The 26654-nt window shown below is 35.3% G+C and overlaps 3 protein-coding genes across 4 annotated transcripts; all 3 read left to right on the plus strand.

The window, feature by feature from the left end:
- Positions 1-9371: 9371 nt before the first annotated feature.
- LOC123220858 (rhodanese-like domain-containing protein 9, chloroplastic) lies at positions 9372-12089 on the plus strand. 2 transcript variants are annotated; one of them, XM_044643449.1, is made up of 6 exons: positions 9372-9529; positions 10455-10702; positions 10828-10978; positions 11386-11471; positions 11558-11662; positions 11754-12089. In XM_044643449.1, the coding sequence occupies exons 1-6, from the start codon at positions 9486-9488 to the stop codon at positions 11822-11824; spliced, it is 705 nt and encodes a 234-aa protein (XP_044499384.1). In that variant the 5' UTR covers positions 9372-9485; the 3' UTR covers positions 11825-12089. The 2 variants fall into 2 exon arrangements, with proteins under 2 accessions (XP_044499384.1, XP_044499389.1); XM_044643454.1 differs by having other exon boundaries at positions 9428-9529; positions 10442-10702.
- A 1945-nt stretch (positions 12090-14034) lies between these two features.
- LOC123220874 (ankyrin repeat domain-containing protein 2A-like) lies at positions 14035-18193 on the plus strand. Its single transcript, XM_044643464.1, has 9 exons — positions 14035-14182; positions 14293-14352; positions 15022-15170; positions 15390-15602; positions 15735-15883; positions 16027-16195; positions 16964-17056; positions 17495-17634; positions 17721-18193. Exons 2-9 carry the CDS (start codon positions 14319-14321, stop codon positions 17818-17820), a joined length of 1047 nt encoding a protein of 348 aa, XP_044499399.1. The 5' UTR covers positions 14035-14182; positions 14293-14318; the 3' UTR covers positions 17821-18193.
- Positions 18194-21154: 2961 nt separating this feature from the next.
- LOC123228815 (UDP-rhamnose/UDP-galactose transporter 1-like) lies at positions 21155-23392 on the plus strand. The gene is made up of 5 exons (XM_044654271.1): positions 21155-21492; positions 21965-22149; positions 22340-22540; positions 22661-22822; positions 22909-23392. The coding sequence occupies exons 1-5, from the start codon at positions 21360-21362 to the stop codon at positions 23257-23259; spliced, it is 1032 nt and encodes a 343-aa protein (XP_044510206.1). The 5' UTR covers positions 21155-21359; the 3' UTR covers positions 23260-23392.
- The last annotated feature ends 3262 nt before the right edge of the window (positions 23393-26654 follow it).

Genomic DNA, 26654 nt, shown 5'->3' on the forward strand with positions numbered 1-26654 from the left:
GTCTTCATTTAATTAGATGATTTTAAATTAAAAATAAAATAATACTTAACCATATAATAATATATCATTTATGTATTTAAATTATATATAAAAATATATATACGCATAGAATTGCTCTTCTTCTTATACATAGGTTGTAACATCCCTCCCTAGAAGTACTACCCACCGAAGGAGGAATGTTACGAATTAATATTCGTAGCGTCTATTTTTTTTCTTTTTAAAAAATACTTTACAATAAACGCATCATTAAAAGTGTTTAGAAAGTATTCCAAGAAAACTAAAAATCTGGAAGCGAACAAAAGATGTATATACTCATATGAAAACTCATCTGAAAGCATCTGAAAACAAGGAGTAATCATATGCAACTGTACCATAATCTCAAAAGTCAAAAGTCCATAAGAACATGCTACTGTATGCATGTAATAAAAACCAGAGATAACCTGCTCCAGCCGGATCTACCTACGCTAACCTGACCCTGCCTCGCAGCTACCTCGATCACCTGTACCTGCAATCAGGAAAGAAAAGGGAGTGAGTGATAAGAACACTCAGTAAGGGGAAAAATTAAGTAAACTATCCTTTTTTCCTGTTCTAACTCACTTTTGGGACTCAACCTCACATCCTAACCTCTATAAGAGATTGATGGGATAATTTAGTTCACTCTTTACTATTTGGGTCATACTTTGTCCCATCTGGTGTCTATTTAATACTTTCTGGAAGCTAACTATAGGGATTTGGCACTTTTCTAAGCTCAAGCTCTTTTTCTTTCACTACACTATTTCTGAATCTGAATTGAGCTCTACTGCGAGCATGCTCTACTGCGAGCGGACCCTACTGGGGGTCTATGTCCTACTACGGACGTGTCCTACTGCGGACGTGCCCTACTGCGGGCGGTGTAGTGTAAAGTGCCCCCTCATAGTTTATAGCATACATACGGGTCTTATATTTTACTAAATTTGCTTCCATTTAATTTTATTCATAACTCACCAGACATTACTCTTAGGACGACCCCTAAATCTTGAGTCCCAATTTCTTTTTCTTATTTTTCTTTCTTTTTCTTTCCTTCTTTTCTTTCCTTTCCTTTCCTTTCTTTCCTTTCTTCTTCCTTTTCTTTCTTTCTTTCTTTCTTTCTTGCCCAGAATTGCGAAACACTGTTCACAGAACAGTCATTTAACAGGGCAACCTTCTTTTTCATACAATTTAACATCCCAAACGGTTTCTAATTCATACAAGCTATATATCGTTGAAAAGAGGATTCAAAGATCTTTCCAACGACCTATAATAGCACTCATAATTCATTCAATCAGGCAGTCAAAACAGCAGATAAATTCAGTGGCAAAAACTGCCTCCCCTGTTTTTCTTTAGTAAAACAGTCCTTTCGGTTTATACAATCTTTAACAGTCAAAATGATCTCTAATTCATACAAGCTATATATCATTGGAAAGAGGATTCAAAGATCTTTCCAACAAGATATAATAGCACTCATAATTCATTCAATCAGGCAGCCAAAACATGGGACGAACTCAGTGGCAAAAACTGTAAATATTCTGTAACTTTCTGCCATGAACCAAAATCACATACATAGACATCCCAAATGGCAAAACAACATTCCTCAACATCAAAATCAACATATATAATATAGATCTAAGGAACCAAAACCCTAAAACATATCACATATCAAGGAGGAAACCCCTTACCTTGCTTTAAGCCAAATCTTGGAAAGTTGGCTTCCTCCTCTTTGTTTTGCTTCCTTTATCACCAAGATCACTTTAAATCAATACCAAAACACTCTAACATATTCACATAACATGCATATAAACATAGATAAAAGAAGAAGGAAGGAGATCTTTGGTTACCAAAGCTTCCAAGTGCTTCCTTTTCTTTTCTTTTCTTTTCTTATCTTCCAACTCCCTCAAATCCTTCCTTTTTCTTCAAGAAAGCAAAGGAAAGTATGAAGAATGTGGCTGCTGGAGCTTTTTACGGAAGAAGATGCAAAATGGTGGAAAAGTCTTCTCTTTCTCTTTATCTAATAAGCCTTATCTCTTTCTCTTTTTCTCTTTTCCCTTTTTGCCCTTTTTTGCATTTATATATATATATATATATTTATTTATTTATGCATATACATATATATATATATATATATAAAGCACACCCCTACATATATATATTTAAAATAAGAAAAATCTCAAAACAGGGTCAAAAGACATAATTGCCCCTGGAATATACCTGAGGGTATTACAACTCTTCCCCCCTCACAAGAATTCTGTCCTCGGAATTCACAAAAACAACTCTGGATGCTTCTCCTTCATGGTTTGCTCCATTTCCCAGGTAGCCTCCTCTAACTTCTGGCTTCTCCATAAGACTTTTACTAGAGGAATCTGTCGGTTCCTTAGTTGTTTAATTCTTCTGTCAAGTATCCGAATCGGTTTTTCTTTATAACTAAGGTCTTCTGATAACTTAATATCTTCTGTATTCACAACCTGGGAATGATCACCAAGACATTTTCTTAACGATGAGACATGAAATACATTATGAATCCGGTCCATACTCGCTGGTAAGGCTAATCTGTAAGCCACTTTACCAACTCTATCAAGTATCTCATATGGACCAATAAATCTGGGAGCTAGCTTTCCCTTCTTTCCGAATCTCATCAAATGCTTGAATGGAGCAACCTTTACAAATACAAATTCACCTACATTGAATTCCAAGTCTCGACGTCGATGATCTGCATAGCTTTTCTGTCGATCTTGAGCCTGTTTTATTCTCTGCCTGATCAGTTGGACATCATCAATCATTTTCTGGGTCAATTCGGGCCCAAGGGATCGGGATAACACATCTCTCTCTCCTATCTCATCCCAGTGAAGAGGAGAACGACACCTCCTACCATATAATGCCTCATAAGGTGCCATCTGAATAGTCGTCTGGTAGCTATTATTGTAAGCAAACTCCACCAAAGGCAACATTTCTACCCACGTGGCTTTATGATCTAGGCAACAAGCTCTCAACATGTCTTCCAAAATCTGATTAACCCTCTCCGTCTGACCATCTGTCTGAGGATGATAGGCTGTACTAAATGCCAAATTAGTACCCAAGGATCTTTGGAGACTCTTCCAGAAAGCTGATACAAATCTTGTATCACGATCAGATACTATGGTCCTGGGTACACCATGTAATCTAATAATCTCCCTAACATATAATCTCCCCAACTGATCTGTGGTAGAAGTATCTTTGATGGACAGGAAATGAGCTGACTTAGTCAATCTATCAACAATCACCCAAATAGCATTACATCCATTCTGAGCTCTAGGGAGTCCACTAATGAAGTCCATGGAGATATGCTCCCATTTCCATTCTGGAATAGGTAGAGGCTGAAGTAACCCTGCAGGTCTCTGGTGTTCGGCCTTAATTTGCTGACAAGTGAGACATCTGGTAACAAACTCACCTATATCCTTTTTCATGCCTGACCACCAAAAATATCTTTTTAAATCTTGATACATCTTTACACCCCCAGGGTGGGCAGTGTAAAGAGAACTATGAGCCTCTGTAAGAATTTTCTGTCTCAAATCAGTTATCTGGGGAACATATACTCGATCTCTGAATTTGAGAATTTCATTCGATACTTGAAAATTTGTCTCAAGACCCTCTTGAACCTTTTGAAGTTTCTGTTGACACCATTCATCTTGTGTCTGAGCCTCTCGAATCTCATCTAGGAGAGTGGGTTGAATCTCTAACTTGGCGAGGGCCCCAATCACAAGCTCAATCTGCTCTCGGTCAATCTCTCTCTGAATTTCTCTCTGGACCGTCAATTGTGATATCATCACGTTTCTACTAAGGGCGTCTGCAACCACATTAGTCTTACCTGGATGGTATTTAATATCACAATCATAGTCTTTTACTAGCTCGAGCCATCGCCTCTGCCTCATATTTAATTCCTTCTGAGTGAAGAAATATTTGAGGCTCTTATGATCAGTATAAATATTACCTTTTACCCCATACAAATAGTGTCTCCAAATTTTCAAAGCAAAAACCACCGCTGCTAACTCCAAATCATGAGTGGGGTATCGTGTTTCAAATTCTTTCAATTGTCTTGAGGCATATGCTATCACCTTGCCTCGCTGCATCAACACTGCTCCTAAACCACCATGTGAGGCATCCGTGTATAAATCATACTCAACTCCTTCCTCTGGAAGTGATAACACTGGAGCAGTAGTCAATCTTCTTTTCAATTCTTGGAAGCTTGTCTCACATGCATCTGACCACTGAAATGGTATTGTTTTCTTTGTGAGGGTTGTAAGAGGTCTAGCTAATCTGGCAAATCCTTCCACAAACCTCCGATAATACCCTGCCAAACCTAGGAAACTACGAACCTCTTTGACTGTCTTTGGTCTTTGCCATTCAACTATTGCCTCAATCTTACTGGGATCCACTGATATACCCTCTGCTGAAATCACATGCCCCAAAAAGGTAACTCTATCTAGCCAAAATTCACATTTTGAGAATTTGGCATATAGTTGTTTCTCTCTCAATCTCTGGAGGGTAAACCTCAAGTGTTGTTCATGCTCCTCTCGACTGCAAGAATATACTAAGATATCATCAATGAATACCACAATAAATTTATCCAGGCAGTCATGAAATACCCTATTCATCAAATCCATAAATACTGCAGGGGCATTTGTCAATCCGAATGGCATCACTACAAACTCAAAGTGGCCATACCTCGTTCGGAAAGCTGTCTTGGGTATATCCTTCTCTGTCACTCTCACCTAGTGATAACCAGATCTCAAATCTATCTTGGAGAAGACCACGGATCCCTTCAACTGATCAAATAAATCATCAATCCTGGGTAACGGGTACTTGTTCTTAACTGTGGCCTTATTTAGCTCTCTGTAATCAATGCACATTCTCATAGACCCGTCTTTCTTTTTCACAAATAGGATGAGAGCTCCCCAAGGAGAATGGCTCGGTCTGATAAAACCATGTTCTAATAACTCTTGAAGCTGCTTTTTCAATTCTTGTAACTCGGCAGGGGCCATTCGATAGGGTGCTTTTGAAATAGGTGCTGTGCCAGGTGCCAACTCTATGCTAAACTCAACCTCTCGCTCAGGAGCTAATCCCGGTAGCTCACTTGGAAACACATCTGGAAACTCACGTACCACTGGTGTTTCCTCAATAGTTGGGCCTGACTCAACCTTGCTCACTACATGAGCCAAATACCCTGTACACCCCTTTTTCAACATTTTATTAGCTTTTAACATACTGATCATTAAACTCCGGATATGACCCTCACCGAACTCGAATTGATCTCCAGAGTCTAGGTTAAATCTCACTTTCTTCTTTTTACAATCAATCTCAGCTCCATATCTCCCCAAAAAGTCCATCCCTAAAATCATGTCAAAATCAGGCATTTCGAACACAATCAGGTCCACTAGTAATTGTCGACCCTGAATCATAATACTCTGTCCTAGTAGCATCATCTCACTAATGACTGACCCTCCATCAGGTAACTCAATCATAATCCTCTGGGCTATTCTGACAGGTTGCAACTTTAACCTCTCAAGCAAACTCTTGGCTATAAAACAATGAGTAGCCCCACAATCAATTAAAACATAAATAGGAGTATCAAGATAGAGAATCTGACCCGTGACTGCTGATGGGTTAGCCTCTGCTGGGCCCTGGGTGATCGTATAAACTCTAGCTGTGGCCCCTCCTATAGGCTGCTGCTGCTCTACTCTCACTGGGGCAGCTGTACAGAAACGAGCAATATGTCCAGGCTGACGACATCTGAAACAAATTGCCTGACCTGTCAAACACTCTCCTCTATGGTGCTTCCCACATTTCTGGCAAGCTGGTATCTCAGGTACTCTTTGTTTCTTTCCACTCTTCTAGTTTTTTTTCATGCCTCTGAATTGGAGAGGTCGTTTACCTTTCCTGTCTCGCTCTAGAGGAGGGTCTCTCTGTACTGAAGCTGAACCACTACTTACTGGGGGAGCTGGCATGGTAGAGGGAGGTATAACCTTTTGCCCTGTGGTCAGACCAAACCTCCTTCTAACAAAAACCTCTACCCTCAAAGCTCTATCAAGGGCCTCTACATAAGTTCTGGGTGGCTGCGCCCCGGTCATAACGTCTCGAGCTATCTCTGGATCCAGCCCGTACACAAACTTCTGCATACGCCCCATTTCTGTGCTAGCTATCTCAGGGGCATATTGGGACAATTGATTAAACTTTGTGGAATATTCTTTTACAGAGTCTGTCCCTTGCACTAGACTGATAAACTCCTGGGCCCTGATACAAGTAACATCGGCGCCCCTGTACTCTGCCTCGAATCGGCGCCTAAACTCTGTCCATGTCATTTCTGAGACATTGACCGTCTCCCTGACTAAGTTCCACCATATTCTTGCCCCTGACTTGAAAAGATAAGTGGCATATCTCACTCTTTCTTGGTCAGTCATGTCAAACAAGGCCATGGCACTCTCTACTGATTCCAACCACTCTTCAGCTGCTAATGGGTCTCTTGCACCATCAAATTTTTGAGGTTGGTGCATACTAGGGAGGTTAAAAATAGGATGCAACTGAGTCCTCACTGGGGCTGTTGTAGATGCTGAAGTAACCTCTCTCATATCATGCCCCTGGATTGGCGGCGTATGAGCCGTCTCACTTCCCTGTGTAGGAGCACCTTTGTGCTCTCTCATCATCTCTCTGAAAATCTCTCGCACATCATGTGCACTGAGTGCCCCCTGGGGTACCTGAGGGGCTGCTCCTTCATTCTGGCCCCTCTGAGAGGGATCTACTGGTGTATGACTCATAGGTCCTGAAAATGAACACATTAGTTTCATAAAACTGAGCAGGTATAAATGAAAACTTAACTTACAGTGATCGGCTGCGAGGGTGGTCAGCGTGGCTGAAGGGTATTTCATTTCTGTGTTACTTTGATTACTCCATTTTGTTTTAGAAAACATCTTTTGGGTTCCAAAATCATGCTCTGATACCAACTGTAACATCCCTCCCTAGAAGTACTACCCACCGAAGGAGGAATGTTACGAATTAATATTCGTTGCGTCTATTTTTTTTCTTTTTAAAAAATACTTTACAATAAACGCATCATTAAAAGTGTTTAGAAAGTATTCCAAGAAAACTAAAAATCTGGAAGCGAACAAAAGATGTATATACTCATATGAAAACTCATCTGAAAGCATCTGAAAACAAGGAGTAATCATATGCAACTGTACCATAATCTCAAAAGTCAAAAGTCCATAAGAACATGCTACTGTATGCATGTAATAAAAACCAGAGATAACCTGCTCCAGCCGGATCTACCTACGCTAACCTGACCCTGCCTCGCAGCTACCTCGATCACCTGTACCTGCAATCAGGAAAGAAAAGGGAGTGAGTGATAAGAACACTCAGTAAGGGGAAAAATTAAGTAAACTATCCTTTTTTCCTGTTCTAACTCACTTTTGGGACTCAACCTCACATCCTAACCTCTATAAGAGATTGAGGGGATAATTTAGTTCACTCTTTACTATTTGGGTCATACTTTGTCCCATCTGGTGTCTATTTAATACTTTCTGGAAGCTAACTATAGGGATTTGGCACTTTTCTAAGCTCAAGCTCTTTTTCTTTCACTACACTATTTCTGAATCTGAATTGAGCTCTACTGCGAGCATGCTCTACTGCGAGCGGACCCTACTGGGGGTCTATGTCCTACTACGGACGTGTCCTACTGCGGACGTGCCCTACTGCGGGCGGTGTAGTGTAAAGTGCCCCCTCATAGTTTATAGCATACATACGGGTCTTATATTTTACTAAATTTGCTTCCATTTAATTTTATTCATAACTCACCAGACATTACTCTTAGGACGACCCCTAAATCTTGAGTCCCAATTTCTTTTTCTTATTTTTCTTTCTTTTTCTTTCCTTCTTTTCTTTCCTTTCCTTTCCTTTCTTTCCTTTCTTCTTCCTTTTCTTTCTTTCTTTCTTTCTTTCTTTCTTTCTTGCCCAGAATTGCGAAACACTGTTCACAGAACAGTCATTTAACAGGGCAACCTTCTTTTTCATACAATTTAACATCCCAAACGGTTTCTAATTCATACAAGCTATATATCGTTGAAAAGAGGATTCAAAGATCTTTCCAACGACCTATAATAGCACTCATAATTCATTCAATCAGGCAGTCAAAACAGCAGATAAATTCAGTGGCAAAAACTGCCTCCCCTGTTTTTCTTTAGTAAAACAGTCCTTTCGGTTTATACAATCTTTAACAGTCAAAATGATCTCTAATTCATACAAGCTATATATCATTGGAAAGAGGATTCAAAGATCTTTCCAACAAGATATAATAGCACTCATAATTCATTCAATCAGGCAGCCAAAACATGGGACGAACTCAGTTGCAAAAACTGTAAATATTCTGTAACTTTCTGCCATGAACCAAAATCACATACATAGACATCCCAAATGGCAAAACAACATTCCTCAACATCAAAATCAACATATATAATATAGATCTAAGGAACCAAAACCCTAAAACATATCACATATCAAGGAGGAAACCCCTTACCTTGCTTTAAGCCAAATCTCGGAAAGTTGGCTTCCTCCTCTTTGTTTTGCTTCCTTTATCACCAAGATCACTTTAAATCAATACCAAAACACTCTAACATATTCACATAACATGCATATAAACATAGATAAAAGAAGAAGGAAGGAGATCTTTGGTTACCAAAGCTTCCAAGTGCTTCCTTTTCTTTTCTTTTCTTTTCTTATCTTCCAACTCCCTCAAATCCTTCCTTTTTCTTCAAGAAAGCAAAGGAAAGTATGAAGAATGTGGCTGCTGGAGCTTTTTACGGAAGAAGATGCAAAATGGTGGAAAAGTCTTCTCTTTCTCTTTATCTAATAAGCCTTATCTCTTTCTCTTTTTCTCTTTTCCCTTTTTGCCCTTTTTTGCATTTATATATATATATATTTATTTATTTATGCATATACATATATATATATATATATATATATATATATATATAAAGCACACCCCTACATATATATATTTAAAATAAGAAAAATCTCAAAACAGGGTCAAAAGACATAATTGCCCCTGGAATATACCTGAGGGTATTACATAGGTGTAAGACCAATATGATAAAGATGATTTAATCTAAGTTTTCCTCGTGCTTACTTTTGGGTGCATTTTTTACTTTCTTAAACAAGTAGAACTCAAATAATACCCTAAACATAAGGTGTCAAATTTTGAATTCAAAACAAAAACAAAAAAAAAATCTCTATTGTAAATACATAGCATATTCTAAAATGTAAAATCCGAATCATAAAGCCATGGCAGCTCGGACAAATATATCCAATCTCAAGTCCACATGGCAGCAACCCATTGCATCTCCTAAATTTCGTGGGCCGCTATTCCCTCCACTTTCGACTAATGAATCACTCAGTTTCTAGAGGGAGAGAAAGCTAGAAGCTTTATCAATTCAACAACTTTCTTCTCAATGGCTGGAATTGTTGCTTCTTCACTTCTACTGCCTTCCAGAAGGTAAAAATTGTAACTTTCTTTCTTTCAAGATCAATGTTTTCATGTGGAGTTAAAGTTAATTTTGAAGAATGCGGGATTCATAAACTAAGAATTCACAAGCTTTATTATTGTAACTTAATGTCTAACAAGTAAGTTTCAAAAATTTTGTTTCTTTGTGGCTGTAATATAAGCCCGTAAGCAGAAAATGTGTATGATTGAGAGGTGGAGGGGATCAGATTGTTTTGAGTTTATGATACTGAGTTTTTGTGAATTGTTTATGCTGTCTGATTCTATTGAGTTTTAAGCCTCTCTTATGTGCAGCGTCAGTGTGTATTTTGTTGGCATTTTATATGAGTCTTTACTGTTTTCCATTGAAATTGACCCCCACATTTATTTGCTGAGAAAATTTGTGTTCTACAGTATTAGTGTTCATCAAGGGTAAAGGGGATTATTTTGTTCTGAGAATTGGATATGCTATTTGGTCATTGTCTTAAATTGAGCCAAAGTGTATGAACTTTGAGTGGCTTTCAATTTGGTTTCTAATAAATTATGTGCAGCTTCAATGTGTATTCCATTGTAATTGAACTTGACCCTCCATTTATTTGGTGAGAAAATGGTAAAAACTACAATGGACTTTTATTGGGTCCCTACAAATGAAAATCCAAGATGTTATTTTTCCCCTCAAAGGGTGTGTCTTTTACATGTTCTATTTGTAAGAGTTAATGAAAAAAGCCATTTAGGAATTTTAGAGGTTAAAAAAACTTCAAGTAGGTAAACTTGTTATGATTTTATTGTTTATGTGGAGGATACAGGCAGTCAACTATTGAAACACTAAAGTTGAATACTTGTGAGCATGAAGTAAGGATTAAGAATGTGTCAGTCAATTATTGTAGGAACTAAGTTGAATACCTACTAACATGGGTAAGGAATAAGAATGTGTTTTCAGCAAACTGCGGACAACTTGGTTGGAATTTACGACTCATCCGGGGAGAACTATGTCAGGGAAACAAATTCGTCAGAGAAATTTTAAGTTGAGGGCAGAAGTGAATTATGTGATTGCTGAAGAAGCAAAGAAACTGGTAGAAGAGGGTTATACAGTTGTGGATGTTCGTGACAAATCTCAGTTCGATCGTGCTCATATAAAATCATGTTACCACATGCCTCTTTTTATCGAAAATAAAGACAATGATATTGGTAAACCTTTTTGCTTTTTTTCTAGTGCAATGGTTTAACTCCATTTCTATATTGCCAGCTCCTTAAGATGGTCTATATAACCACTGAGAGTGTCACTCAACTGCAATCAGTTTCTGTTTGTGCAGGCACAGTTATAAAAAGGACTGTCCACAACAATTTTTCGGGTTTATTCTTTGGGTTGCCATTTACTAAAGAAAATCCTGAATTTGTGCAATCTCTTAAAAGCCAGTTTTCATCTGAAAGTAAATTGCTGCTTGTATGTCAGGAAGGACTGAGGTTAGTTGTACAAATTCTGCTAGTTGTTAGACCTGATAATGTCTGATTTACTTTAAATGTCTTGATGAGGAACAATCGTTTGTCATCATGTCTACAAGCATGCAATATACTAATCTATAAGTCTGTAAATTGATACATTGAGTTGCAATGTTGAAATACCTGAATTCCATATTTGCACTTCAGACGATATGGGACATCAGAATTTGTTGTGATTCCCAGAAATGTAAATTTACCGATACTGAAATGTTTAGTACAAATACAGTTACCAATGTATAGTACAAGTACAATTACCAATGTATTTATTGATGTGTTTCATAGATGCTTTCTGTTTAATGTTACTTTGCATCTCATCATATTTGCCTGATCTAGAAACCATTGACAGGATTCTGTTTCTTTGTAATGTCAAGGTCTGCCGCTGCAGCAAATAAGTTAGAGCGAGCTGGTTTTCAAAACATAGCATGTATAACATCAGGGCTCCAAGCAGTAAAACCAGGTCAAAAGTCTCAACTCCATTAGCATCTATTTTACACAATGCTGCTTCTTCCCTAAGAAAGGTTTTAAAGCCACTTCTTTCTGCAGGTACATTTGATTCTGTTGGTACCACTGAGCTGCAAAACGCTGGCAAAGCTGGTTTGGTGACAATTCAAGGCAAGATTTCAGCTGTACTTGGAACCGTGCTTATTTGTAAGTCCGATACTTGTTCAAACTTCCACTAAATTATGCTCAAATTCTTTGATTTATCATTTGCCATACTCTTATTTTATTAAATTTGCAGGTGCATATCTATTCATTACCTTCTTCCCGGACCAAGCCGAGAAGTTGTTTCAGTTAGCCCCTGCAAGCTAGGTCTTAACATCCAAAATTTTGCAGAATCTTTGTCCATGCATAGTGGTTGTAGAGACTGAGAGTTAGAAGTGATAGCAACATGGTTTCCAAATATAGTGGAGCAAAGTTTTTGAACATTTTTATTTGGCGATGAATTTGTACTTCTATAACCATGAGGTCAATACATCCAAGTGTGCATATGGAGTTTTATTTTATGAACATTAAGAAGGTGTTTGGTTTAGAGTAGTTAAAGATTACTCATGTAATTTATCTTTAATTATTGTCATTATCTTGTTTAGTTTATCAATTAATAAAAGATTTTGATAATTTTCTATTAACAATGTTAATGTGATAGATAATATAACGAGTAATATAATTATAAGTATTAAAAGATTTTAAATACTTTCGTCTTACAATTAATATAATATTTTGTTTAATAGTGACTTTAATAATTTAAAAAATGATTAAATTTATTTATTAAAGTTTATTCATTTACCGGCAGTTATATATATGTCCTTATAAAACATTAATAATCGAAATTGGATCGATAAATCAATATACCTTTTTTATTATATCATCTTTTTTATCTTTCATTTACCTCTTATGAATGATAAATGTGTGATTAACGTTTAATTCATCATGAATATGTCTTAGAATCTAAGGCATTGTAAAACCCAAAAGATATTCTCTTAAATTTTTTGAAATTATGAATTTCATGTCTATGAAATGGAGTTCTCAAATCTGTAGAACAACAATCTCAGTAAGTATGGATATTGACCGATTAATGAACCAAGGTTTATCTTTTATTCTAATAAAAGATCATAGTCTACAAATCAAATGTATATTTCCCTCACGATAGTAACACAAAATCATAAAGTTTACGTTGTCTAATGTAATGCTCATGGAATGCACAAGTGTCTTTATTCTAAAATGCCCATTTTAATAATTTGAAACTCATGGCTGACAACATAAAACTATATTGAAGCAAGGTGTTCAACTCCTTTTTTATTGTTGTGAACATTATTTCAAGGTACCATAAAGTTTTGTATCTCCTGTAGATGATTGTTTCGTACAAGCATAAATTCTATGTTATATAATAAGTTAAAAACCTTAATTATTGATATAAATATATGCGTATGTATGTATATATACCCCATTAAAGAGGTTATAATAGTAATATAAATGAAACACTTTTATTTATTCATTTAATAGTGCGTTATACTTTTAAGAGACCATCAAGTCATAGTTTTTCTAACCCTTGTTTATGTTACCTCTATGGTTGGATTCAAACCGAGTCAAGTTTGAGCTCATTTGAGCTCGAACTTAACTTAGTTTGTATATAGTAAAGCTCGAGTTCGAGCTCATGAAAGTTAAACTCGAATTTAGCTCAAATTCGATTCGACTTGTTTCGAGCTTGAGTTTTTAACTATTGTGTTATTAAAACGACATCGTTTTATATCAAAATTTTTAATTAGCAAAATTGAGGAGTAGCTCAAGTGAGCTTGTATGAGGTTGACTCGAGTTCAAGCTCGAGTTTGAATGAGTTCAATTCGAATCCAACCTTAGTTACCTCAATGTGTTCAAGCTTGGTGACTTAATACAACTGATATGCCAAATGTTTTTGTTTTAACAAAAAAATCTAATTTAAGTCGAACTGTTTTTTAAGAATTGAATCAATCATATCAACTATGTGAAATATTAAATCTAATAATTGTTCTCATAACAACTATACTGTGTTACCAATGAATTTCGAATTCATACCTTCATGTTGGATACCTTTCAAATTTACCATTTAAATTATCCCTTGAGATTATTGCTTTGTCATTTTTAAATCCTACACAAAGCAAGCATATATCACGAAAGAAAGTTTGGGAGCAAATGGGCTGGATGTTAAAACAATAAAAAAAAAAAAAAAAAAGTAGATAGACCCTATTGAGAGATAACAAAAAGAGCCTCTATGGTTTTGAAAAGTATCATATATCCCCTTACCAGGGAGTTTTTTGATACTTTTTAAAATAGGGTATAAATGATAATCTGGGGAGGCATGCAATACTTGTGAAAAATCATAGATGTGTTTAAAACTTTCTAATCTGTTAGAGAGGTGGATGTGTAAACCCTGAAGAAAGAAGGCTTTGGCTGTGATTGGGCTGGATGAGCTGGGCCGAGGCGAGGAGGTGTAAAAAAGTAAAGATAAAAAAAGTAAAGGGGGTAAAATGAACGAATGAAGGACAGCAAAGTGATAGGAGAAAGAAGATTGAGATGGCCCACAGAATTGCAAGTGTTTTGTTTTGTGTTTGTATAAGCTGAGTACCTACAAGTCAGTTACAAAAAATAAAACTTTAGGTTTTTTTTCATCTCAAATCTCTCTGTCTCTCTCTGGTAAGTTCACTCATCAGATCAATAATCTCTCTTCACTTTATCCCTTAATTGATTTTCTTATAATTTTAAATGAAATCTTGTTATTAATTTGAGAGGTTTTTGTGGTTTAGTTTCAGCCCTTGTTCTGCTCAATCTCATGGCTTCTAATCCTACAAAGGACGCTCCTGCTGGTAGTAATTCCTTTTGCTTCAATTGGGTTTCTTTTTCATTTCTGGATTAGTCGGTCTGTTCTTGTTTAGGGTTTTTCTTTATTTTCCTTCGTGCTTTCGTTTGTATGATTTATTGATTGGAAGGATGTTGGGTTTAATGGCAGTTCTTATCTATAAAAATGCTTTATTGAAGTTTACGATATGTGGGTATTTTTTATATAGTTTTTTTTTTCTTTTTGTTTGTTTTTGGATTGATTGATTTGTGAATACATAAGAATTTTGATTTCTGGGTTAGTAAAAGGTGATTGGGTTTGACAGTAGTTATTGTTTTCAAAAATACACTATTTAGGTCAAGAGATTTCTTTTGGATTGATTCAATTGTTACATGATAGATTGTATTTTTTATTAGTAGAAGGTTGTTGGTTTTGACAGTAGTTTTTGGTTTCACAAAATACACAATTTCAGTAGAGAGATTGCTTGGCATTAAAAGGACATGATTTGTTGTTTCTTTTTGGATTGACTGATAGTGAATACTTGGAAAATTTGGATTCTTGATGAGTGGAAGGTTGATTGGTTGTTGGTCTGAGAGTAGTTTTGTTTTCAAACAACAAGAGGGATTTTTTTGGCTACTTTAAGGAAATATAAATAAGTATCTGTCATTCAATGATAATTTTATATTTCCAATTGTAGATGAGAAGGTAGGAGGTTCAACATCAAAATCAGAAACATCTGCAGGTTCTATTAGAGAGTCACAGGGAAGAGGAGCTGCACCTTCTGCACCTGGACCTGGATTTCCACCCAATCCTTTTGATTTCTCTGCCATGAGTGGTCTCCTTAATGTACGTTTCTGGGAACTTTGTGCTGAGTATGATTTGGTCTTATTGTTATTATTAATAAAATTACAATTGTAAAACAATATCTTTGGATGAGTATCATAGCATGATCTTTGAAATAAATATATTACCTTTCAACTGTCTTTAATAGTCATGTTTGTTATTTAAGTTCAACTTCTCTTAGTTTGTGGCTTACAATATGTGTCAATTCTGCGTTGCATTCAGGACCCTAGCATTAAGGAACTAGCTGAACAGATATCAAAAGACCCTGCATTCAATCAGATGGCAGAGCAACTTCAGAAAACTTTTCAAGGTGCATCTCCTGATGATGGTATCCCACAGTTTGATACACAGCAGTATTACTCCACCATGCAACAGGTTATGCAGAATCCTCAATTCATGACTATGGCTGAGCGCCTTGGTAATGCATTGATACAGGTATTTTTGGTGTTTTGCCTCATACTAGGCTGTCTTTCTTCTTCTTTTTAATAGTACCATCATATCAAACATATGAAACTTATATAAATTAAATTTACATCTTGTTGATAAAACTATGTTTGGCTTGGTTAGGACCCATCCATGTCAACTATGTTGGAGAGTTTATCAAACCCATCACAAAATGACCAGCTTGAGGAACGAATGGCACGAATAAAGGAAGATCCATCTTTGAAGCCTATTTTAGAAGAGATAGAGAGCGGCGGACCAGCTGCCATGATGAAGTGAGTAAATAACATGTTAAAATGTCATATATGTATTTACAAGCTGCTTGTTCATATATTTCTTCCTTAAAGGTTTGGGATATGTTAGTGCCTTCTTTGTTCCAATACACCTAACCAATTAAAGGAGACTTATGCTTGTCTAGGTACTGGAATGATAAAGATGTACTGCAGAAGTTGGGGGAAGCAATGGGTCTTCCAGTTGCTGGAGATCCTGCCACTTCTGCCGACAATGTCGCACAAGACGAAACAGAAGAAGCTGGAAATGAGGATGAGTCTATTGTTCATCATACTGCTAGTGTTGGTGATGTTGAGGTATGCCACTACCTACTATTTTTTCCTGTTTTCCTTGATGAAGTGCATCATGTTACTGGCATAAACAACTTGTCAATGTTATAATTGAGTATTTAAATTGTTATTTTCGTTGATTTCTAATTAACTATGTAAGTGACTTGCCAACATGCTGGATTCATGTCAACTGTGTGGCAAAATTGTAAATATGCTATTCACAGCATAATGTTTGCATGCATGCTTAGTTGTTGACATAAGATATCTGTGAAATCATTATTTTAATTATAATTTTTATTAGAAACTGTTGACAAGATGTGTCCTTGTACTTTTTAGAAATGCAAAGAATTCTTATTCTCCTAAGAGGGTGAAAATTCAAAGAAAACAAAAAATGTGGGTTCTTGAAGTTTAAAATTATCATTTTTAAATATTGCATTCTTCAAATTTTTTTCTATCTCAACCAATGGGTGAATTTCCAAGTTTTGGAGTTGTTTAGCATATAGTTTGAAAGTTAATCTGGTTAACCCATGATGATAAAGGATTTGAGGAACCTGAAAAGGTGTGCCATTCTCAACATCTTTTTCCTTTTTTCTCCAGAAGTTGCCTTGTGGTTGAAGCCTTCCTGACGTCCTAGTGTTGTAGAGTACTGCCTACTCTATTGACTAAAACAGAATGCTTTTGTCTTTATTTTAATTAATAGAAATCTATGTCTGGTGATTTGTCTTTCTGTTGTGTGTGTGTTCAAGTTAGATTAACCGCATCTATGCTTGGAATGAATGTCTGTTTCTCAATTAGGGTTTGAAAGCTGCACTAGCCTCTGGTGCTGACAAGGATGAAGAAGATTCAGAAGGAAGGACAGCATTGCATTTTGCTTGCGGATATGGTGAGGTACAATAATCTGAACCTTTCTTTTCCCTCTAAGTTTGTCTTTGCTCTCCTTTGCCAAAGTTTTGGTGTGAAGGGAGTTGAAATATATATGAGCTTGCCAGTATTTTTTTCTTATTTACTCTTGAGTAAGAGTTATAACTGCTTTCTATAAGACATTCATCTGTCAAGGATGGTCTTTGTTATTGTAATATGTATGATTTAATAGCATTGATAGTCTTTGCAATATCTTCATGTTGATAACTTATGTGCAACCCAAGAAATGTTGACCTTGAAATTTCATAGCAGTTTCTGTGGCTCATATCGGTGAAATTCGAAAGTTCGCTTTCTTGTGGCATCTCAGTCATTTGCCACAGTTCATATTAGTTTAGTTTGACTTGAAATTTTAGCAGATTTCTTTATGATATAAGGATAAGTGGATGCACTTAAACTCTTTTGCAGTTGAAGTGCACTCAGATCCTTCTTGAGGCTGGAGCAAATGTAGATGCTTTGGACAAAAATAAGAACACTGCACTTCATTATGCAGCCGGTTATGGCAGGAAGGAATGTGTTTCTCTTTTGTTGGAGAGTGGCGCTGCTGTGTAAGCTAATAGCTTCCTGTCAATTTACTCCATTTTTTTACCTGTGTTCAGATATTTAATATTAATCTTCTTTGTACTTACTGCAGAACCCTGCAAAACATGGATGGCAAGACTCCCATTGACGTTGCCAAGCTCAACAGCCAGCACGAGGTGCTAAAGCTGTTGGAGAAGGATGCTTTCCTGTAACCAACAGGACCCAGTCTAGTTCCCACATGTGTATGTTGGATTTTGGTGAATGCTATGGGCATATTTCAGTGTGTTAGATGAATTTTACTTTTATAAGCAGAAGGCTGTGATGACAAACAACCTTGTGCCTTTGTCAATCCTCGACCTGCAGTCTGATTGCTACATATTTCAAACCAAAATTATAGTTCCAACGCAACCAATTCCCTTTTTAGGGAGTGATTGTTTTATTTATAGGGGGATTGAATGTGTCTTAGTTGTAGTAATCACAGCTGTTTAACACTACATGTATGGTGTTACCTGGTATTGTTTCATTTTCTTGAAATAATCACTCCTATGTTCATTGTTTGGAAATTATATATTTACACTTTATTTACCTTTGGTTTGTGGTTCATCTACAAAAAGGGTTAAGATGTAGACTATGTAATTAGTTCATGTAGATCTCCATGTTTAAAAATTTGCAGGTGGGTCCTAACATTAGATTTGGAAAGTGTGTGGCCAGCCTATTATGATGGGGAAATGGCCCCACATAATGTGAGTGTGTGCTCATATGGGTCTGTGGTATAATATTTATTTATATTGTTTCTGATAAATAAATGTATGTTGTTTACCGAACTTTTTTCAGTAAACATGTTTAAGTTTAATGAATTTGGAAAAAAGTTAAAGAAGATTAGAGTGATATCTATGGGGGATGTCTGTGATAATTGAATAGATCCAATAACTAATTTCGGTTCAACAATGTCTTTGAATCAACGAGTGCAAATTTAACACAAGTGTTTTATTAATTTTACTTTAGAGATTTATTTTTTGTTTTTGCTTCGACGTATATGGTTTATTTAGTGTTTTACTATTTTTTTCAATTAAATATATACATTTCACCAAAAACAAGCCATCTAAGGATGGTGAAAACAACTTATGCTCATCTAATCCAGAGACGGGTAGGGGGAAAATCTAAAGCAAAATCCCAAATTAGACATTTTATGTTTTACTATTTAGTGATGAGTTTGTTAATTTTTACTAACGAATGTTGTGTTTTTTTTTTAAATAAACCTAGCTCAGCATTCAATGTCCACTTATAACTTCATTTGCCTAGTGGTTTTGAGTCCATTTTAATGATGGATAATAATAATAATAATAATAATAATAAGTAGAATTGAATAACCATAGCTTGGTAATTAAGATTTTACTTTTTACTTGAGTCCTTCCGAGTTTGTGAAAATCTAACAGCGCTTTACGCCATTAAAGCTTTATTAATTAATTTCACTTTCCTGGATTGGATTTGGATTTAGCTTATTATTTTTATTGAATTTGAGCGTAATCAAAGGATTAAAAAATAAAAAAACAATGGTTTAGGCATATGGGGCAAGGGCTAGTTTTCAATAAGATTAAAAAATTTAGGTCAAAATCAGAGGTGGCTTCACTTTGAAAGTTCACCATGAAGTGCTGAATAAGTGTTTTAGCCAGGTCAACAGTAGGAAAAAAAAAAAAAGTAAACAAGGAAGAGTGAAAGAGTAAACAAACATCTTAATTAAAGGCTCAGAAAAGGTGAAAATCTCACCCCCATCATGTCAACCCATCTCATCAAATTGATAATTTGCATGCCAAATGGCGATGGCAATGGCAATGGCAATGGCATGTGGGTAACATGCGCATTCCTCAGAAAGCCAGCAAGAAAAGAATCTGAGACCCATTTTTAATATTATTCTCTCATAAAAGGATTGAAATGCAGAATGGAAATTATAATTCTGTGTGTTTTGAATGTATAAGATGTTGTCTTCGGATAAATAATATACATACATATTTTTAGTACATAATTTAGATATAAATGATATATTACTTTATTTTAATTCAAAATTATCCAATTATATAATAACATATTATCTGTGCATCTAAATTGTGTACCAAAAATGTGTGTATACATAATTTTATTGGTAGAAGTCATAGACAACAAGTCGGGTTTTGTACTATTCTGTTGATCCATTTGAATTATTCTTAATTTTCTAATTATACTTTTAATCAATAATATGTTTTTTAGATAATCGATCAATCAGATCCCATGTATGAGTTTTTTTAAGAACTTTCAATTCTTCTACCATAGCCTTTTTCTACGAAGGATCTGACCGAGCCTCACAAAAATTGTGAGGTTCATGTAATGTAGCCAAGGCATAATAATAATGGTAATCACAAAGTTAAGTATTGGGTACAAAACAAGGCTAGACTGCCTGGCAAGAGGTGGCAAAGAAAGAGAAAGGGGAGGAGACGATGGCTGCCACTTCAAGTGATCTTGAGGCTTTAGTTAATCATACGACTTGAAACAATTGCTCGACATGATTGAGTGGCTGTCCACAATTGTTTGCAAACTTTTTTGGAATGGACCTGGGAGCAAATCTAGTATTCAGGCCATATGTTCAACACTGCTCGATAGAAGCAAGTTGAGATTTGAAGTAGTTTGCATGAAACAACTCATATCCACACAAGTAAAATGCCTCAATTATTCTTCTCAAATCCCAACCAATACACCCCAATTCTCCGTTCAGATGGCTAGCCTTTGTGTGCTTTTGGAAAGACATCCAACAACAGTTTGCAAGGAAGTGGAAAAAGTCTCATAGTAGCATCTTCAGGGTGGTTACGCAAACGACAGTCTAGACTACAGAGTTTTGTAGTGGGTGGTGACACAATCCAAGCAAAAGGGAACACAAACGACGGAGGAAACGCCAGTGTTTAGTGGAGAAGTCACGACAACAGAGAAACACCAACAACAGGGACATAGATGTTTCTTATTGGATAATGGTTCAACAAAGAACAAGAATTAGAGAAAATAATTAATAACAGAGTAATATTATGAATATTTATTTTGAATACATAAATAAATATATATTTATATGTGTTATCACTTAATCACATAATAATATATATAAATATATATTTATTTATATAATTAAAATAAATACATATAATTTTATTATTAATAATAACACCAATAAATATCTTACGATGATTACAACTTCAAAATAAACCGTAATTATTAACACATAAACAGGTAATAATTATTACTAATTTTTTAATAAAATAACAATATTAGTAATAAAATATTATTATAATTTTTTATTTTATATCAATTAAATGAAATAATATTATTAATAAAAATTATCAAAATAATTTTTTAATATTTCATCCGCAAACTCTCATGTACGAAAAGACAGTACGAGAAACAAATACAAAATATGAATGAATATTATAATTAGAGTAATTAAGATACAAATAAGGTTATCAATCTCCATTAAAGGACAATCAATCAAATCATTTCTTTTTTAATTTGTTTAATCTCTTGTATTATTGTCATGCTTGTTGGCTTGTTGCTACCGTAATAATATGTTCCTTGCTTGTTTGCAGGCTGGCCGCTGGCTTGCTTGGTAATTTATCTTTATAGAGAGTGTATAAATCAAGGTTCTTGCTCTCTCACTGGCTCGTGCCAGTTGACACCATCCTTCTCCTTCTTCTCTCACTACAGTTTCTCGTTTTCGCTACGTGAGGTGGCGAAAATGGAGGTGGAGAATAGCAAGAAGTCATCGGTGTCAGATGCTGGAGCTTGGGGGATGAACGTTGTCAGCTCTGTGGGACTTATCATGGCCAACAAACAGCTCATGTCTCCCAATGGTTTGGGTTTTGGATTTGGTTAGTTTATCTTCTTTCTCTTCTCTGTACGATCTGTTACATTCAGTCTTGTTTACATAGTTTTTTGAAGATACATGTTAAGAATTGTGATATTTTGGAAATCACATGCCACTGGAATGCAATTTAGAACAGCTTATTGACGGGAGCTTAGTTTATATGGATATTGTTCTGTTTTATGCTTTCTTGGAAAGGATTCTTGCTCTTATTTATTGTTTACTAGTTTCTTGTTACATAAGTAACATTTACCCCAATTACCAAATAAAACAAAAAGTGAAAAGATTAAGACATTCTGGGCAATGATGGAATCTACCCTCATAGATGCCACTTTATCTTGTTATTGTTGAGTTCTGTCACTAACAGGTTTTATCAAAATATGGAACTGTATTGATACATTAATGTAAATTTGTAAAATCATCAGGTGAAACAATCAAATGAATGTAGAAGTAAAAATTATTACTGTTCTGTTCTGCAGCCACAACTTTAACTGGGTTCCATTTCACTGTGACTGCATTGGTGGGGTTGGTGTCAAATGCGGCTGGCTATTCTGCATCAAAGCATGTTCCCTTTTGGGAGCTTCTTTGGTTCTCAATTGTTGCTAACATGTCAATCACTGGAATGAACTTCAGCCTCATGCTCAACTCTGTTGGATTTTATCAGGTAGCTCTAACAACTAATAAGCCTCATCCTGATTCTCATCAAATTGCAAACAAAAAAAGAATCTTAAGTAGATGTACGGAAAAATCAATACATACATGATAAATGTTTATTTCACTTAAGAATTTTTCAATGTGGAATGATTGTTCTGAAGATCTTTATCTTGACTGTTGGAATTATGATTGTGATGTAGATTTCAAAGTTGAGCATGATTCCTGTTGTTTGTGTGATGGAGTGGATTCTTCACAGCAAACACTATTCAAAAGAAGTGAAGATGGCTGTGGTGGTGGTGGTTGTTGGTGTTGGTGTGTGCACAGTGACTGATGTGAAGGTTAATGCCAAGGGGTTCATATGTGCCTGCGTGGCTGTCTTGTCCACATCCTTGCAACAGATTGTAAGTTAATCTTCATATCCCTGTTCTGCCTTCATCTTACAACTTTAGAGAATTTCAGAAAATCAGAAGATAACACTGCAGAGTGAATGAATATTTGCATAATTTACTTTCCATGGGCAGTCAATTGGTTCACTACAGAAGAAGTACTCTATAGGCTCTTTTGAACTGCTCAGCAAGACAGCTCCAATACAAGCAATCTCCCTGGTTTTATCTGGCCCTTTCATAGACTACAGCCTCAATGGAAAATTTTTGTTTAATTACAACTTATCTTATGGTGCACTTGTAAGTAGCAATTTGAGCCTAAAATAAAAGTACTCCATTTTGTGATCACTTGACTGCTGCTAACTTTTGGCTTCAAATCTCTGCAGTTTTTGATCGTGATCTCGTGCTCCCTAGCAGTCTTCTGCAATGTGAGCCAGTACCTCTGCATTGGCCGCTTCTCGGCTGTGTCTTTCCAGGTTTTAGGCCACATGAAAACTGTCTGTGTCCTCATTCTGGGATGGCTGCTCTTTGATTCAGAGCTCACACTTAAAAATATATTGGGAATGAGTATGGCTGTAGTGGGCATGGTGGTGTATAGTTGGGCAGTGGAGGCTGAGAAAAAGGCCAATTCCCAAGTCAGAAACAATGTTTCTGAAGAGAATGCACAGTTGTTAAAGCAGAATTCAGATCTTCAATCTGAGGTTAAGGATGTTGAGCTTGGTAAGTCCAGAGGCTAAGACACTTGTTCTTGTTATTTTTTTTAATATATTTTTTGTTAAAATTTTATATTGCATAGAAAGGATTATATAGAGAAGAAGCAAGAATACAATTGTTTGATTAAACATTTGGCAAATTAAAATTATTGCGTCATTTTTTAGTGAACTTTATTGGGATAACGTACAATTTGTTTGTACGAGTTTAATATGAAATATCACAAGAAATGACTTAAATTTATATCATTTTATATATGAAGTTTTCTTTTTTGTCACTCAAATTTAGTTTTTATACCTAGTATTACTTTTAGCCGTATTATATTATCTAATATGTTGGTGAGGTGTTTCAGAATTTGGGGTTGCTTGCCGATGTGGAATATGAAAATATAAGCTTAATTTTATTGTTATATTATTTGTCACAAACCCATGATTGCCAACTACCGATCCACCTTTATAAGTTGCAAGGTCTAACTAATGTTTATTTAATATGAAACTAATAAATAATAGAAACCTTCAGCCTCAGAATCTTAGACTAATAATACTATACAGCTGGATGGCTGGTAAATGATCCATGATTTGCAGCTGATTAATTATCCACATTATAGTCAATTACTTAGTAACGAAAATTAGAAATTTTAGCCACGGAGAATAATAAATGTACTGTTAATGTCTCATCATATATCGCAGAATTACGCAAAGAGATAATTGTCAGACTAGAAGAGAAATTGGTAATGGATCATTTTCCAACATTTACACCCTGTTTTTATTTTCTCATTTTACCTTTACGTGAAATTTATAGATTTTATATATATATATATATATAATATGTTTCTTTGAGTAATAATCACTTGGTAAATATGAGATTTAACTTAAGTTTTTATTTAATCTTTATTATGCCCTTTGACTCAATCCACCCTAAATTGAGCATCGAGAGTATTCCTCTTACTCCATATTAGATTATGTGAACCTAAATACTTACTCCTTTGACTTGGGATTTACTTTGATCCCTTAAACATGCCTCCAGAAACCATGATATTCACATAAGATCATCTAAGAATCCCTTAGGATCCTAATTAGGATGACTCTCTAATTTTTGACATTTAGGTAAAAACTATATATTTGGGCTTAAAGTGTAAAAATTCAAAGGTGTTTGACTGTGATAGAAATTATAAAAGATGGACTTTATCCAATTGGATAAAAATAAAACTTGCATGGATAATTTTAGTCTATGTATGACTATGCATAATTGTGCATTATTTTCAGATAATGATTATCCATGATCTTATACACTCTAAAATCCAGATAATCACCAATGTACAAATAAGATAAGTATTGGATGCACAGTCATGCATCTCCATAAACGGTTGTGCATTGTCTTTATATAAAGAGATACGATTTCATAATTTCACAACTTTTTCACCCAAACAAGTTATGTATGCTCATACATACCAAACACTTGCTTGTTCATAGCATACATAGTAATCTTCTTGCAATCAATCAAGCCTTCTTCTATTAGTGTTTCATGTGAATATCGAGGTACAACCTTACACTTGTGTTTTGAAGTGATTAATGCTTCTTTAATCAACATGATAGACAAAAGAGCCTCCAAACACCAGTATGGTCCTTTAAATCACCTTATGGATTTAAAATGTCATGTTGTGATATAACTTGTATTAAACGGATATTTGATCAGATATACGACATGTTTATGTGATTATTGTAGAAATTTTAAATTACATGTTTTGCCATTGTACTCTTTTTTTGCAGTCATAAATTCCAAACAATTATGGTCCTTTTGACCACGACATAACATGAGAAGTTTGGTATATGAGTTTTATATTAATTGTTGATACCAAAGTTTGGTGGCATTTAACTTGTGAGACCCACAAGTGGACCCGATGACATGGGCCAATTTTAGGAGACTTGTTGAGATTGAGTACAAATTAATTGATGTTATGTATATCCAAACTTAAGAGTTTATCAATCTGAGACAAGAGATTATAATAGTTAAGGAATACTCTACACAGTTCAATACACAGACTATGTATGCTCCAGGGGTAGCTAATACATTACAAGGTCAAATGAAGATGTTTATTCATGGGCTCACTTCAAATATTGCTCAGGATGTGATGATGGGAAACCGCCCATAGTCTTGCAACAAGACCTTACATTGAGCCTTGAGATGAGAGGTGATGTTATAGTGGATGGTTAAGGATAGAAATTTAGAGAGAGTACCCAATAGTACCAATAAGAGATACGAGCAAATTGGGTTAGGTCATAGAGATGACATCAAATAGAGATGTTAGGGGTTAAAAAAGCTTCCAATCTAAAGGTTTGAAAAAGAATTTGAAAGGAAAGAAGCCAAACAGAATATCACCTGGTTGTTGTATATATAGGCACAAAAGCAAGAGTGAGTCTATGATAGGCCATGAGATATGTCTTAGATGCAAATAGTCATATCATTTTACTAGAAAGTGCCCAACAGGAGCAACAACCACAACCCTTATTAAGCAAACAGTTAGGAAAGGATAGACATGAGTGTATAATATAGTACAAACCTAGACCATTTGCAGTTATAGGGCAATTACTTTTCCATTCAATATATTTTGGTGCAACACACAACTTTATAGCATGAGAGCTAGTTAAGAGATTAAGACTAGAGTCCACATTAGTTGGTTTGATTAGTATTGAGATGTTTGATAGAGACAAGGTTTTAAGAAATCAGATGATGTTAGATGAGATAATGATTATAGGAGGTCGAGAGTTAATTGTGGATTTAATTGTGTTTAAGATGTTAAATTTTGGCATGTTTCTCGTTATGGATGTCCTTAGTAAATATGATGCAAAGATAGATTGTAGAAAAAACACTGCAGTGCTAAAGGGTCAATTGGCATGGGCTTACATGGGGGCATTAGTGTCATTTCCTTATGTTTATGTTTTTGGATGTTTAGCCTATGTATGGATTTGCTACATTATATTCTGGATAGGAGAATTAATGTTTGTATTCATTTGATGACATTATTTTTGGATGATAGTCTTATTTATGTTTGACATGCTTCGCACATTTCCACTTATGCTTTAAATTAAGGGTATTTTAGAAATGTTTTAATTATGCAATGTATGGATATGAGAATCTTAAGTGAATGCATGTACAAAATAGTCAATGTAAGTTACATTTCTCTTTGTAGAGTCGTACTTTTTGAGAAGGTGTTACATTGATCTTCTCATTGCCTAGCCATGTTAAGATAGAGCTTTGATACCACTTGATGCAAGACCAATGTAGTTAAGATTATAATCTTGTTCACAATGATACATAAAAATTGATATTGTTCAATAAAATGAAAAGGACAATAATATAACAATACCAATGTGAATGGAAATTCTAGGAGAGTAAAACGAATTTTATTATATAATTAATG

The sequence above is a fragment of the Mangifera indica genome, chromosome 1 (assembly GCF_011075055.1).
Source record: "Mangifera indica cultivar Alphonso chromosome 1, CATAS_Mindica_2.1, whole genome shotgun sequence".
Classification (NCBI taxonomy): domain Eukaryota; kingdom Viridiplantae; phylum Streptophyta; class Magnoliopsida; order Sapindales; family Anacardiaceae; genus Mangifera; species Mangifera indica.